General features: G+C 43.3%; 2 protein-coding genes across 7 annotated transcripts in view; one reads left to right on the top strand and one right to left on the bottom strand.

Annotated features, from left to right (window-relative positions):
• Positions 1 to 9496, bottom strand: part of C7H2orf76 (chromosome 7 C2orf76 homolog) — a 37986-nt gene extending 28490 nt beyond the window's left edge. The window contains exons 1-6 of one of the 6 annotated variants that reach the window (XM_027461095.3): positions 9418 to 9496; positions 8862 to 8917; positions 7670 to 7822; positions 5856 to 5906; positions 2731 to 2768; positions 2520 to 2601 (exon numbers count right to left, since the gene is read on the bottom strand). In XM_027461095.3, coding sequence (XP_027316896.1) covers positions 2520 to 2601; positions 2731 to 2768; positions 5856 to 5906; positions 7670 to 7802 — 304 coding nt within the window. In that variant the 5' untranslated portion in view covers positions 7803 to 7822; positions 8862 to 8917; positions 9418 to 9496. Of the gene's footprint in view, positions 1 to 2519; positions 2602 to 2730; positions 2769 to 5855; positions 5907 to 7669; positions 7823 to 8391; positions 8573 to 8861; positions 8918 to 9396 lie in introns of those variants that run through there. The other 5 variants (XM_027461096.3, XM_027461097.3, XM_072040680.1 and 2 more) reach the window with 5 other exon arrangements.
• Positions 9497 to 9641: 145 nt separating this feature from the next.
• Positions 9642 to 12956, top strand: DBI (diazepam binding inhibitor, acyl-CoA binding protein). The gene is made up of 4 exons (XM_027461098.3): positions 9642 to 9797; positions 9915 to 10032; positions 11950 to 12012; positions 12658 to 12956. The coding sequence occupies exons 1-4, from the start codon at positions 9789 to 9791 to the stop codon at positions 12729 to 12731; spliced, it is 264 nt and encodes an 87-aa protein (XP_027316899.1). The 5' UTR covers positions 9642 to 9788; the 3' UTR covers positions 12732 to 12956.
• The last annotated feature ends 36 nt before the right edge of the window (positions 12957 to 12992 follow it).

Here is a 12992-nt window from a genome sequence, read left to right as displayed (position 1 = left end):
AGAACAAGAACTTGAACATATAGAAGAAAATGTGTACACAAGATCCCTCAAGATTTGTTTAACGCAGACGACAGAATTGTTTGTATAAGCATTCAGCAAATTAAACGATTGCATTTCTAATGCCTTCAAATGCTGGAAAAATAATGAAGCATGATTTTCTCTTTTTTGTGCATTTTTCTTCTAGGAAAGAAAAAGAAACATTTTTTTTTTTCTGTGAAATTAGCCTGTAGGTATAATAATTTAATACTTAGAGGATCAGTAGAATATTTTACAGATCACTTTACATTCTCCCTCATGACCCATCAAAATATGTGTCTGAAGAAGTTAATTTTTTGCCCTGCTGATGATTAATTCATGAGGCTTCAACAATATGCAAAGTGAAAGACACAAATTGGCTTCTCCAGCAATACCTTCAAATACCTCTAATTATTCACAGGGGATATGGCAGAGCTAAAGGACCCACAAAGGTTCAGAGCAGTCACAATTCTTTCAACCCAGTAGGTCAAGGACTTCCTCTTCTAAAACAGTAAGTCAGCAACATTACTAATTCAGAACAGAGACAAATCTGATGGAAAGCCTTCACAATTATTAAACATGGAATTCTTTAAGGTGCTGAGCCAATAAGTTCCACGTTCGTTTTTTAAATTAAACCTGAAGTTAATGAAGTCTGCCTGTCTTGTAAAAAAGAAAAAAAAAAAAAGTAGAAGGGGTTTTAGACTCTCAACTAGAAAACAGACAAGACTGTTTGCAATGAATGCTGAACACTTTATTAACATACACCCTACTCTTAAAAAAAATAAAAAACAGGCAAGCATTAACTTTGCTGAGTAGATAATAGCTGTAATAATAATCACTACCACAGAGGCTTTCCCGAGGATACTTATCTAATGTCCTCATAATTTATAACTCTCTAGCCCAACCCTGAAAAGTGCCAAGGGCAATCAACTGCAGCTTCAAAAAAAAATGGTCTGCACGCCTCTGAATTTCCCAGATTTCCTAATAGAAACTCTGTTTTATTCAAGTAAATCTTGTCCAGACTAGATACTGAAGAAGAAAAAAAAAAAAAAGAAATGATAATATACCAATAGGAGCTTTCAAATCTTACTGATTTAAATGAAATGTACAAAACGAGGACTAATGGCACATGCCATCATGCTTCACTTCCTTGGTTTCCCATTTTCCACTTCTTGTTGAAGAAAGACTTCTGCAAGATTTTACTACAAAGACTTCATTCTCATCTTAGCTAATTTTCATATCAAAATATCCCAGAACATATCAAAATTCAAAATCGTAATAATCTATACCTTTAGGAAAGGTATACTGAGGGCAGGTGCAGTACACTCCAGGGAAAACCATTACAGAGACACTTCAGACCACTTAAAAGTGAAAAGTAAATGGTAGAAATCTTGAAACAATGAAAAGGGGAAAAACAGAAATAAAGCAAACAAACAAAACCAACAATGACAACACAAAACACCAACTTAAGAAAAATCAGGTCCCCTCTCTGACACCCCAAAAATCAGGGGTTTGTTTGTTTGTTTTTGTGGCCAAGAGAAAACGGAGGTGGCTTACAACCATGTCACAAAACATAACCAAGAACACTGAGGTGCTAAATTCTAAGAAAGATGCAAGCAGATTACTGGCCAAATGTCAGAAGTTGAACTCTTTGAAACCCTTTAGACTATATGACCATGAGAAAGAAAAGCCATTCTTTCTGGGGAGCAATCAGATGGCATTGGGAAGAGGAGGGAGTTTTCTCTGTGACACCCCTGCACTTAGAGTGCAGGTGGTTAAACATTACAGCGAGGCAAATCAGAATCAAATGAGCAAATGTCTATATGAAGGTGGAATGCTACTACATCCCTCAAGTACCCCTCTGCCACAAAGTCATTCAGCCACGTTTATGAGAAGCCCAAAGGACATCCAGGGACCATCAATTTTATCATGACAGACATTTCTTTACATTATTACCAAAAGACATGCCCTATATGCAGTCCCCTGTCAAAACGTGAGAAATCAGGTCAAGTTTCAACTCCATGCTGCGTTCAGCACATTCTCTAAATGATACTCCTCGAGTCTTCCCAAGCAATCTGACTACCAAGGACTGCACGTTGCACATTAAAACAAATCCAAGCTTATTTCATTATTCCATACTGGTTCCACTACTTACATTTCTAACCAAAACATCAGTTTAAATGTTACTGATAAGACTAAGCAGACACGGTACTAATAACCTATCTGCCAATCATTTAAAATTACTCTCAGCAGAATTATGAGCATACCTTCTGAAATCACAATTTGCATTCTGAACATTCGGAGTGCAGATACCTGCTGCCCTCAGTTCAATGATTTCAATGTACGTTATCCCCCCTTCTTCCCTGAATAATTACCAAGTAGTGTAAAGAGAATCAGGAATACCATTTACTTTTCAGCAGGCTATCCAAACATAATCAGCCAGTTATCAGTTTAATGACAACCACAGTGAACAGCACCTTCAGTCAATATAAACGTACTCATACCTACTCCAGCTGCTTTCAGCGTACTCTCTTCTTTCAAAATCAGTTTGTCATCATCTTCCAAACTCACTACAAGCTCACCAGTCTACAAATTAGAGAACCAGAATACAAAGATAAGAATTTACTGTTTCTCTGTCCCAGTCTCGTTTTACAGTGCAGACATCTGCCTGCATTAAAGCATGCAAAAGGGGAAGAAAATAGCTAATAACCATACCTTTGATTTGTGTGCTTGGTGAATTATCTTCATTGTATCTGAAAGAAAATACAATGTTTTCCTAAAATAAACTTTAATATGCAGGCAACACTAAAAGTTATGCTTGGGGAAGAAGACAGTAACAAAGGGGTAAGGTTTAAATTTTTTATTAACAATTTTACATATTCAGTCTGAAAGAGGAGAAAACATTTTAATTTCCCAGTCCTGCAGCCACAGCCTTAAACCAGTCAATCCACCATCTTACTGGGCTTCTGTCTACTGGCTGAGTTACAATAACTGACTAAATGACCATCCCAATTGCCAGTCGAAACACATCAATTCAAATGCCAGCTAGGGTGTTTTAACTTAGCAGGTTTTATACATGCAATTGGGGCAGGACAAACTGCATTTATGTGCTGTCAACAAATGCAGCTAAATTGACAGACAGCACGTGATTAAGGCACAGTAACCTGACTACTTCAGGTTATTATTTGAAATCTTCCTTCTCATGAAGAAGTCATCCATGTTAGAAAGTGTGTTGAGCAAGTTTTTTTGCCATGAATATGTACAACTCTCCTTTCTTTCTACATCCCCTTCATATTTACCTGTGACATTTTTGTGTATTTTGTTTCCATACCTTCAATGCGCAATTCTGTTTCCAAGTTTGTTTCCATACCTTCAATGTACAAATGCGTAATACTCTGGCCCCTTTTGAATGTTTTATTTAAAATATTACAGAAGGTCAAAACTACTCCATATTCCCACTGCAGAGTTCACTGAAAAGGCATTCTTGACGTGCAGTCCTAGCTGCAGTATTAGAAGCAAAACAAGTTTGCAATTACCAGGATCCATCTTGCGTAGAAGCATGGCAGAAGAACAACAATCACAGCAAAAAGATACTGTAATCATGAAAACTTTCTCCCAAAGTAAATACCATCCAGCCTCTGCCTCTTAAACTTCTAGATCTACTTCGCCACATTCCCTGTTCTCTGGTCTTTGCACAGTTGTTCTCTGAACTATTGACTCAATTTTACTTCTCCACACCTTCATCACTGGCATCCAGAAATTCACTGCATCTTCATTTGAGCTATTAAATGGCTTCTGCAACTCTGTTATAGAGATAAAACTGCTGTATCTTCTCATCCCAGCTACTTCCTCTCAATTGCTTTTGCTATATCGAATAGTCCCAACCTAGTCCCCCTTAATCATATATATTATTTAACTTTTCCTTTTCTGGTAACAGATCTTCCATGACAATAGATAAGAAAACACTTTCTAAGCCTCTCTGTGAAGTATCGACCATACTGCTCTGCATTTATGGGGGAAAAAATGGAGAAGTTGCTTATGAGACAAGATAGCACCCTTCATCAGTAAAAAGGAGGTAATGACAGGGTAGAAAGATGAGAAGATAGACTGAGAAGAGTTCTAGATCAAGGACATGAACGATGTGTACAAACAAATGAAGGGAACATTTGGAAGTCATAAGCTTGGAGATTCAAGTGAGTCAGAGCACCAAGAGGAAAAAGGTGGCGGTGATGTATATGAGGTCAGGAGAACCAAGTAGCGCTGGATTCTGGACAGAAGGAAGCCAAAGCAGTCAAGATGAAAACCAGCCAGGTCCAAGTGGCACTGCCAAACAAAGCAGAGAGATATCTGACTCTTACTAGAAGTATTCATGTGGCAGTCTTACGGCCTCTCGATCACCACAATACAAGAAAGACAACAGAGCACGCAAGAGATGCCAAAAACACGAACCTGGATGATTCACAGCCTAAGGGGAAGGTGAGGAACTCAGGCTTGATTTTTTTCTGTGTGAAAATTTCAGCATAGCTGGCACCATCCCACTAAAAGGCCCCCACTAACTGGTATAACAAGTTTGAAAGTTCTGCTGTGTTTTGCACCCACATTAAGCTCAGTCCTACGCAGCACAATCAGGTGCTCAACCACAACATATGCTTGCAGCAAAACTAAACTGATGCTGTGAGTGATGAAAGAACTAGCAGCAGGGATAGGCAGCACCAGAAATACAACTGGTAGCAGCCCTACGTGGGACCCATCCACTCAAAGCAACAGGTATTAGGGGGCTGAAAGGCAGCACCAAATTCAGAATTACAATTACCTAGATTTCAAGTCATACATTAAAACTAATAACATTTAAGTCCTTGTCACTGATACAGTGCAAATCTTAATCCCTCACTCTTTTTCTGTTTTCATTTTGTACTGTTTCACCATCAGCAAGAACAAAGTATGAAATTCACTCATTCACTTCTTTGAATCACTGTAGAGGAAGGAGTTTGTTACTGCCAAGAACGTGGAGACAGATGATCACTTGTAGCAAAGCTCCAAGGGAACTTTCAGAACTGTCAGGCTGAGGAGAAGGTATGTGACTGACATCTGAGTTACCAGCCTCCACAAAAGGAAATAGTTTATTTTAATTTGAAAATATTTTCTATCCCAAACAGATGAATTGCACACATTCATGCCAAGCTTCACAAAAGGAAATACACACGTACATTTACATTAGAAGATAAATTCAGTCTAAACTTGACACCAGACTATTTCTTTCCACTAGCTCTTAAGAGTTTTCTAACCTACTTTGAGCAATGTTCCCCTGCTCCTCTCATATTATGTAAATTATTTAAGAATATGAGTTTTATGCATTTTCCACTTACTGCCTTAAGCTTCTGCTTCATGATCCTTTTTGACCTCACAATTAGTAAAGAGATACTGAAATACATAAGTACAAACAGAACTACAAATTCAAAGTGTTTGAGGCCATAAGCTGCTCTGTAAAGTAAAAATAGAGTTAAAAGGTGGTTATAAAAGTAATAAAAAATTAATACCAAAAACCATCAGTACCAATTAGCAAAGAATGTACAACATGCAGCCTAACTCAAAGATTAATACAGAAGTTTAAACCAATGGTCAGGTTCTGTAGATCCCAGTGCATAACCCCAACTACAAGAGCTCGACAGAGCTGCAAACATAGGCAAGCACTGCAACCTGCATGAGTATGCTAAAAGAGTTGCCTCCTAAAATGTCCAAACTGTTATAGATTACATCTAAACTGGTATAGATGTTAACTGGTATAGATTCAATGATTACGGCTGCATCTTGCAAGAATTAAAACAAGAAAGAATACCTACCATACTTGTAATTTTTAAAAGGAGGAGGAAGTCCTGCTCTTGAAGGCACATCTGTTAAAATAAAATCACCGAGTTAAAACAAAGTTGTCTTTTTTAATTTCCAGTAATGCACAGAAGTGCAATGCATGCATCCTAGACACCCTTTACATCAAAATAAATCATCAGCACAAGTGACTTGTTTGAGCAACAAATACTGAAACACAACCTTTGGCTCAGATTTGACAGTTGCTCCATATTAGCTTAACTTCACCCAAGCACAAAGTTCCCCTGAACAGCATGACCCACATGGATAGCAAGTCAATGCAATTAGGATGTGATCATGGGAGTCAGATCCTTCATAATTCTGCCAGAAACATCCTGTTGTGGTTTGTAAAGTCCAAAGTCCAGAGTCTCTCACCACCTTCTACCAACAGCATCCTGATAACCGCCATTCATAACTAACTGTTCAGTAAACACAGCCATGCTAACCAGTCACCAAAAGGAAGCCAAAGGGTAATAAATTAACTCTTTAGCCACATGAAGGACACGGCCAATAAGCCACTGCAAGAACACCAACACCTCCCTGGTGCTAGCATCCCCAGTGACATCCAGGGATTTAAGCAGGGCCTTGGAAGGCCCAGTTGCCTGTCAGCTGCTTGGCAGCAACATGGCTGAAAACACAACTTCATCAGTAGTACAAAAATTTATCTCAAATTCCTCCTTCAAAACAGATTACAGTAAAGGAAGGAACATGGATTTGGGGCCAGGAACAACGCTACACACATGGGGAATGGGGTTCCAAAAAGACTGATTCAAGACACTAGCTTTGTCTCAAATAGCAGCAAGTTGCAATATTGCACACATCAAAAGCAAGGTTTTTTTTAGCTTTATTTCTTTTATTTTCTTATTCATAACAGCAGCTGTACCATATGTTCTGCAAGTGCTAGTAGTTTTCTAAAAGCAACCTATGATCTAGCCATGCCTATCACTGTCTACAAGTAAGGAAGTCGCTGAAAACACAGTACAGCTGTAAGGCCCAGGGCAACATCCCAGAAGTTGCTAAAATGTGATCAGCTGCAACAGTTCCAGACATGTTTAAGCTGACATCATGCAAAAAAAAAAAATAATTATATAAATAAAACCCTGTTATTCTGCCCACTTTGAATGTCTCCATTGATGTGTGAGAAATACACCTGCAAGGTTAGTTAACACCCTGGCCACTGAGTTGGTGCGTGGGCTGGTCTACGTTTATTAACTTTCAGATACACCGTCACTTTCGTCCAGGCTTCTGAAACATACGGTCCGTAGATGAGTAAATCCGCACCATAAAACTCCAGATGGAGACAAACACAGAAGCCAGCATGCAGACCAAGACCTCACAGTGTCAGAAACAATTTTCACAGTGCTCTTCCTTCGCACAAATAGCAAACAGATGTTCATTCCCACATTCCACTTACTGGTGTAGCTCCTATGGATCAAAGGCTCCCTAAATTCTATTGGTTTACCCATGTTAATTTCTGAAAAGCTGTCTGAGAGCACTGCTCAAGGAGCCTAAGCACAGAGCCAAATGCAGCAAGGCCTTTTAGTCAAAAAGGATCAAGCATGAGGAATTAGGCAGGTGGAGCAGCCTACCCAGATCTAGGCATGGCACGCTGACCATGGAAGCTCTTATTAACTCCAGACTTCTCATCCAAGCTGGGAGAGTAAACAGGGGATATAAATACAACTCTGGTATCTCTACAAAAGCTGCAGAATTTCCACTCATTTGTTTCCCTTCAATTTCTTGTGCAGGGATGGCAACATAAGCGACAAGAAAATAAATAACAGCCCCTTACCCTTCTGTACAAAAGTAATGAACTGCTTCACCGTCTGATCCAAGTTAACTCCATGATACACCACAGGTCTGAAATTCCGGTGCTCAAAAGAGCGAACAAGGCGAACCGTGATGGTTGAACTTTCTGCCGACATGAGAACTAATTTCGAATAACCTGGAAAACATCAGAGAGGAATTAGTGTCTTTCCTCGGCACATAAGCACAGCTAAAAAAGAAGGTGCAGGTGAACCTCAGTCAAAGATTTAAACATGATAAGAAATTTAATAGTGTTAAATCTTTCAAGACTTCACTTTTAGTGGTTCTACAGCAGCAGTAAACTAGAATCTCAAAGCAAACAGTTTTGTTTTAAGACTGAGGATATTATTAACACTGTATGTGAAATATTCCAGTATTTGTACCTGTGCTGTGTGCTGTATCAGACTCTGTTAAACAGACAAAATGTTATGGATAAATGCAAGTATGCCGCTTGGTTTCAGGTGAGTAACCTATTAAGTAAGTACCAGCTAGGTGAGTAACCTAAAAGACTGTACTAACATGAACAAAACTAAAACCTTTTTAATATACATATGTTGTACAGATCATAATACCCCAAAAAATGCCTAAGCTGTTACACAATGCTCATTTTCACCTGCTTACAGAAAGTAAAACAACTCCCCCACATGCATACACAAATAATTTTCCCGGCGTATTACTGTATAATCAAGAGTTTATAATAATAGCTACCTGGAATGGCTCCACGGGGTTCATATTGCTTCAGCAGCGAGCAGAACCGACAGTGGATTTGTTTTACCAGCCCAAGCACCTCTTTAAACAAACCACACATTGTTCAGGTGGTTCTTTTGTCTCCACAGGAAAATGAGCTATTTCCCACCCCAGCAATCTTCCAATTTTCTCTCTATTTTTCCTTTTTTTTTCTTTTTTTTTTTTTTTTGTGCTGGGTATTCCAGCCCCCTTGCTTTCTGTTCCCTGGCTAAAGCGCTGCAGCTGCTACAGAAATGAGAAAAGACCGCAGGGCTGCAGCATCAATCGGGAGCACAGCACGGCCTCCACATCTCACCTAGCCATGGGCAGCATTTCCAGCCACCACTTCCACAAGGGATCCCCTTGCATATTTCATCCCTTTATGGGCTTTTATTTTGGCATTAAAAAAAATAGTGATAAACGTGCTGGGGGTGCTAATTTAAACGCCCCACCTTCGTGCAGGTATCCGATATCTCCCAGTCTTTGCTGTATTTATCTTAGCCGCTCCCTGAAAAAGCAAAACGGGAATATTTTCCTCAAATGGCTTTTGGAGAGCAGAGGCACAGCGCTGGCACCCCACAGGGCTACATCCTCACACGGGTTTATGTCCCGCTGCCCATTAATTCACAGCGCCCTGCTCCATTTTCCATGCAAATAAGCAGCAAGCCACAAATGATGCTGATCGAGTACTTCTCTGCACCCAATTATAACCAGAGGGGCACTGAGCAGAGAAGATGTTTTATCGATGCTGCTGCCCAGGTCGAGATCTGCAGGGTGCAGGGGAACAGGCACCCAAACCCACTTCCCCTGAGCAACCTGGAGGAGCATCTCAGAAATACACACACAGACACAATTAGGAATTTTAGCATTTATTGGACAGGTCCCAGAGGCTGCTCCAATCCGGCCCCCTCAGGCGCGGCGCTGCCCCCCCCACGCCCCTCAGCCCCCAGCCCGCAGAAAATGGCGGCCGCCCCCCCCTCCCCTCACGCCAACGGCTCCCAGCCTTACTGCGACGCCCCAGCCGGCACCACCGTGACTCGCTCTTCAGCCCCGCCCCCTCGCGGCCCCTCCGCCAATCACAACCGAGCCCTGCCTCCCTCCCTGCTGCGCCGCGCCTCAAGATTGGCTGAGAGCCGCTCCAGCCCCGCCCCTCTCTGCTGAAAGCCCCGCCCTCCCTGCAGCCCCGTGTGCGGGCTCACCTCGGCTTAGCGCCCATGAGGCAGCGCCGCCTTCCCATTGGCCCTTTGCCCGGCTTCTCCCCGCCCCTGCAGAGCGCTGATTGGCGCGGCGCCGCCCGCGGCGCTGTGATTGGCCAGCGCGCTGTGTGGTGAGGGGTGAGGCGGTGAGGCGACCGTTGCGGCGGGGCAGAGCTCGGCATCATGGCGGAGGTAGGGGCTGGGGGCGGCGGGCTCCGGGCGCCTCATTCCCCCTTCCCGGCCTCTTTTTCTCCTTTCCGCGTCCCGCTGCTCACCCGGCCCCGCTGCGGGGCCTTCCCTCCTTCCTAGGCTGCGTTCCAGAAGGCCGCCGAGGAGGTGAAGCAGCTCAAGTCGCAGCCTTCGGACCAGGAGATGCTGGATGTCTACAGCCACTACAAGCAGGCCACGGTGGGCGACGTCAACACGGGTACGGGCCGCCGGGGGGGGCTCTGGGGGCTTTGGGGAGTCTCTGAGGGGGGCTATCAGGGGTCCCTGGGGGCTCTCTCTGGAATGGGGGTGTTCCTGGGGGCTCGCTCCCTGGAGGGGGGGGTCCCCGGGGGCTCGCTCCCTGGAGGGGGGGGTCCCCGGGGGCTCGCTCCCTGGAGGGGGGGGTCCCCGGGGGCTCGCTCCCTGGAGGGGGGGGTCCCCGGGGGTTCGCTCCCTGCAGGGGGGGGGGCCCGGGGGCTCGCTCCCTGCAGGGGGGGGGTCCCTGGGGGCTCGCTCCCTGCAGGGGGGGGGTCCCTGGGGGCTCGCTCCCTGGGAGACTGAACCCTGCCTCCCCCCCCAGTTGCTTGAGATGCTGCAGACAACCCCATGCTTTACACAAAGTGACTCAACACCCACTTGGCGTGGGTCTGTAAGCACGCAGGAATAAGCTGACCAGACAGGGCCCTAGATAAGCGTTTGTGCAATTCGTGGTTTTTAGATTAACCCAGTTGCAAATCTCTCAATTGCACAGAGAGCCCTGTGCGTTGCCTTTGCACAAGGACTGGGTTTGGGGATTTTTGGAGACATCTGTCAGTGAGTAGCTGCCAAGGTCAAGGGATGCTGCTTTAGCATAAGCACATCTCGGATAAACACACTTCAACAGCAAGGCAAGCTACACAAGTGTGTAATAGCAATACTTGGTGGGGGTAGAAGGTTAGTAAACTAAATTGACTGCTTAAAATAGTCCTGGAAAACTAAAAAAGAATAAAATAACACAGGATGTATGCAGTAGGAAGAACTCTTAGAGGAGCTGCAATCAAATATCATGTCCTGGAAGGAACTGTAGCAGAAATATCTCTGCAGATGCACTGTGCCAAATCCCTGCTGCTGCTACTTGCGCTGAGACCGTGCCTAGCATTCAGAATGAAGCCCGTCTCTGTTGACCTTGCGTAGTACTTGAGTAACTAGAGCTAGAAAGAAAAAAAAGGACGTTTGTTTGCAGCCCTGGCCTCCTGACCCAGTTGCCGCTAAAGGTTATTGGGTGTTGACTGAATTCAGAGCTGGCAGTGAAATATTCTGGAAGTGGTAAATTTGGGTGTACACAGCCTGTTTTTTGCCAAGAGAGACAGCACTTGGAAGGATGAAAGAACTGAGCTGGGTTTTAAGATGTGATCCTTCCGGTGTGGCTGGAGCTCGGCATTGTTTGAGCTGAAGTGTTGCCAGAGCTCGTGGTCTGGCAACGGTCAGCATAAGGGTATCGCTGTGGTGAATGTACAGGCTGCTAATGAACAGTCCCATTTAATTCATAATCCTAGGAATTATATGTAATGAGACAAAGAACAACTCAGAGGGGACTTCATGTGAAAAATAATCACATCCACATCTAACCCATTTCTTCTCTCTTTGGCTACAGCATGGCTTGTAATGGAGTTAGAATCCAGTGTTTATACCCTAAGGATAACAGGGCAGAGGAAGAATTGCAAGTTACAAACACACAGTTAACTTGACGTTAATGCTTTTTAAGCTGTACATATGCCACTGGCTTTTGATTTCATGTCTCTGTGTGTAATGGACCTTGGGGCATTTCTGCTTTACTTTAGAGCTGATGTTCTTTAATTGGATTGTCTTCATGCCCCAGCAGTCCCTTCAGAAAGTACAGTGATAAAACTGAATTGCACTGTTTGGTGCTCTTCTGTTCAAATGCTGCTCTTTTAAGGGAACTTAGCAGACCTTTTCTGTTGCTACGAGCAGCATCCCAACATGTGCCCATCAGCACTGGAGGTAGCTGACTGCAGATGATTAAGTGGAAGCTGCAAACGTGAACCATTGTATTTTATTGCTAAATGGCCTTCAGGAAGTAAGTATTATCTGCAGCCAGGCCACACAAACTGATTCTTTTGCTTATTCTCTCTCTCAGATCGCCCTGGTATGCTTGACTTCAAAGGTAAAGCAAAGTGGGATGCCTGGAATGCATTAAAAGGTAAGCGTCTGCTTAAAAAATCAAAATGAGTAAATAAAACCATGGGCAAACTAGTCAGAACACCATATGCTGTTCAGCCAGAAACCAGATGGTGTTGTCTTGTAAGACAAGAGCTTTAGGAGTTTAAAATAGTGCTTTTGATTACTTCTGCAAAGCAAAAATAACCCTGAAAAATGTAGGCTGTCTGTCAGAAAGGGAGTTAAGGTGCAAAATGCCCAACTGGCTGAAGATGTATGGTCAGGCAAGTGAACAGGAAGGAAGGACTTGGCTTGGGTGGACTTGTAGATGAGGAGGCGCGTGTAAATGTGCAAGGCTTCTAAACAAATGTGCACATCACCTGAATTTGCTCAGCATAAATCAACAGCCTTAGCCGTTATTTTATGCTGTTGAATTCCTGGTGGCACAGATTTAGGGTCTTTGCCAGCCTGGAAGTGGTCCTTGCAGAGGGGTGGAACTAACAGAAAATGCAGCAGCTCTGAATTAAGCTCAGACTGAGCTGCTGAACCTGTGGCACTGTTGTCAGCAGGCTTTTGTTGTCTCAGCATCTGCTTGCCCTGCTCAAGGAAGAGCTGCTTCAGGGCGGCCTGTTGGAATGGAGCAGGACTGTGTGTCTGTTCTGACTGTTGTCTTTGTTACATCTTTCAGGAATGTCCAAAGAAGATGCAATGAAAGCATATGTAGCAAAAGTGGAAGAGCTAAAGGGCAAATACGGGATCTGAGAAGTGGAAATAGCAACTACTTGCACACCTGAATCATGCCTTATTTCTAATACTGTGGAAAACTGATTTCTGAAGATGATTTTACATGTGAAGTATACTGTAGTTTGTTCTCATAATGCCTGTAGTTCAGGGGAGATCATGTATCTGCCTAATGTACTGACGTGCTAAAAATTCATTTTGAGGACAAAATAACCTGGAACTCATTAAAGTGCATTTGATACTTTAGCTGTTGTGGTGGTCATCCCTTAGGGACTATGTTGG

The sequence above is a fragment of the Anas platyrhynchos genome, chromosome 7 (genome assembly GCF_047663525.1).
Source record: "Anas platyrhynchos isolate ZD024472 breed Pekin duck chromosome 7, IASCAAS_PekinDuck_T2T, whole genome shotgun sequence".
NCBI classification, from domain to species: Eukaryota; Metazoa; Chordata; class Aves; order Anseriformes; family Anatidae; genus Anas; species Anas platyrhynchos.
Note: the sequence above shows the minus strand (reverse complement) of the source record. Positions and strands in the feature narration are given on the sequence as shown.

Excerpts from the sequence above, each read along its gene's own strand:
- DBI (XM_027461098.3), top strand. Across the intron at positions 10,033-11,949 it reads GGTGGGCGACGTCAACACGG|ATCGCCCTGGTATGCTTGAC; the intron begins GTACGGGCCGCC and ends TCTCTCTCTCAG. Across the intron at positions 12,013-12,657 it reads TGCCTGGAATGCATTAAAAG|GAATGTCCAAAGAAGATGCA; the intron begins GTAAGCGTCTGC and ends TACATCTTTCAG.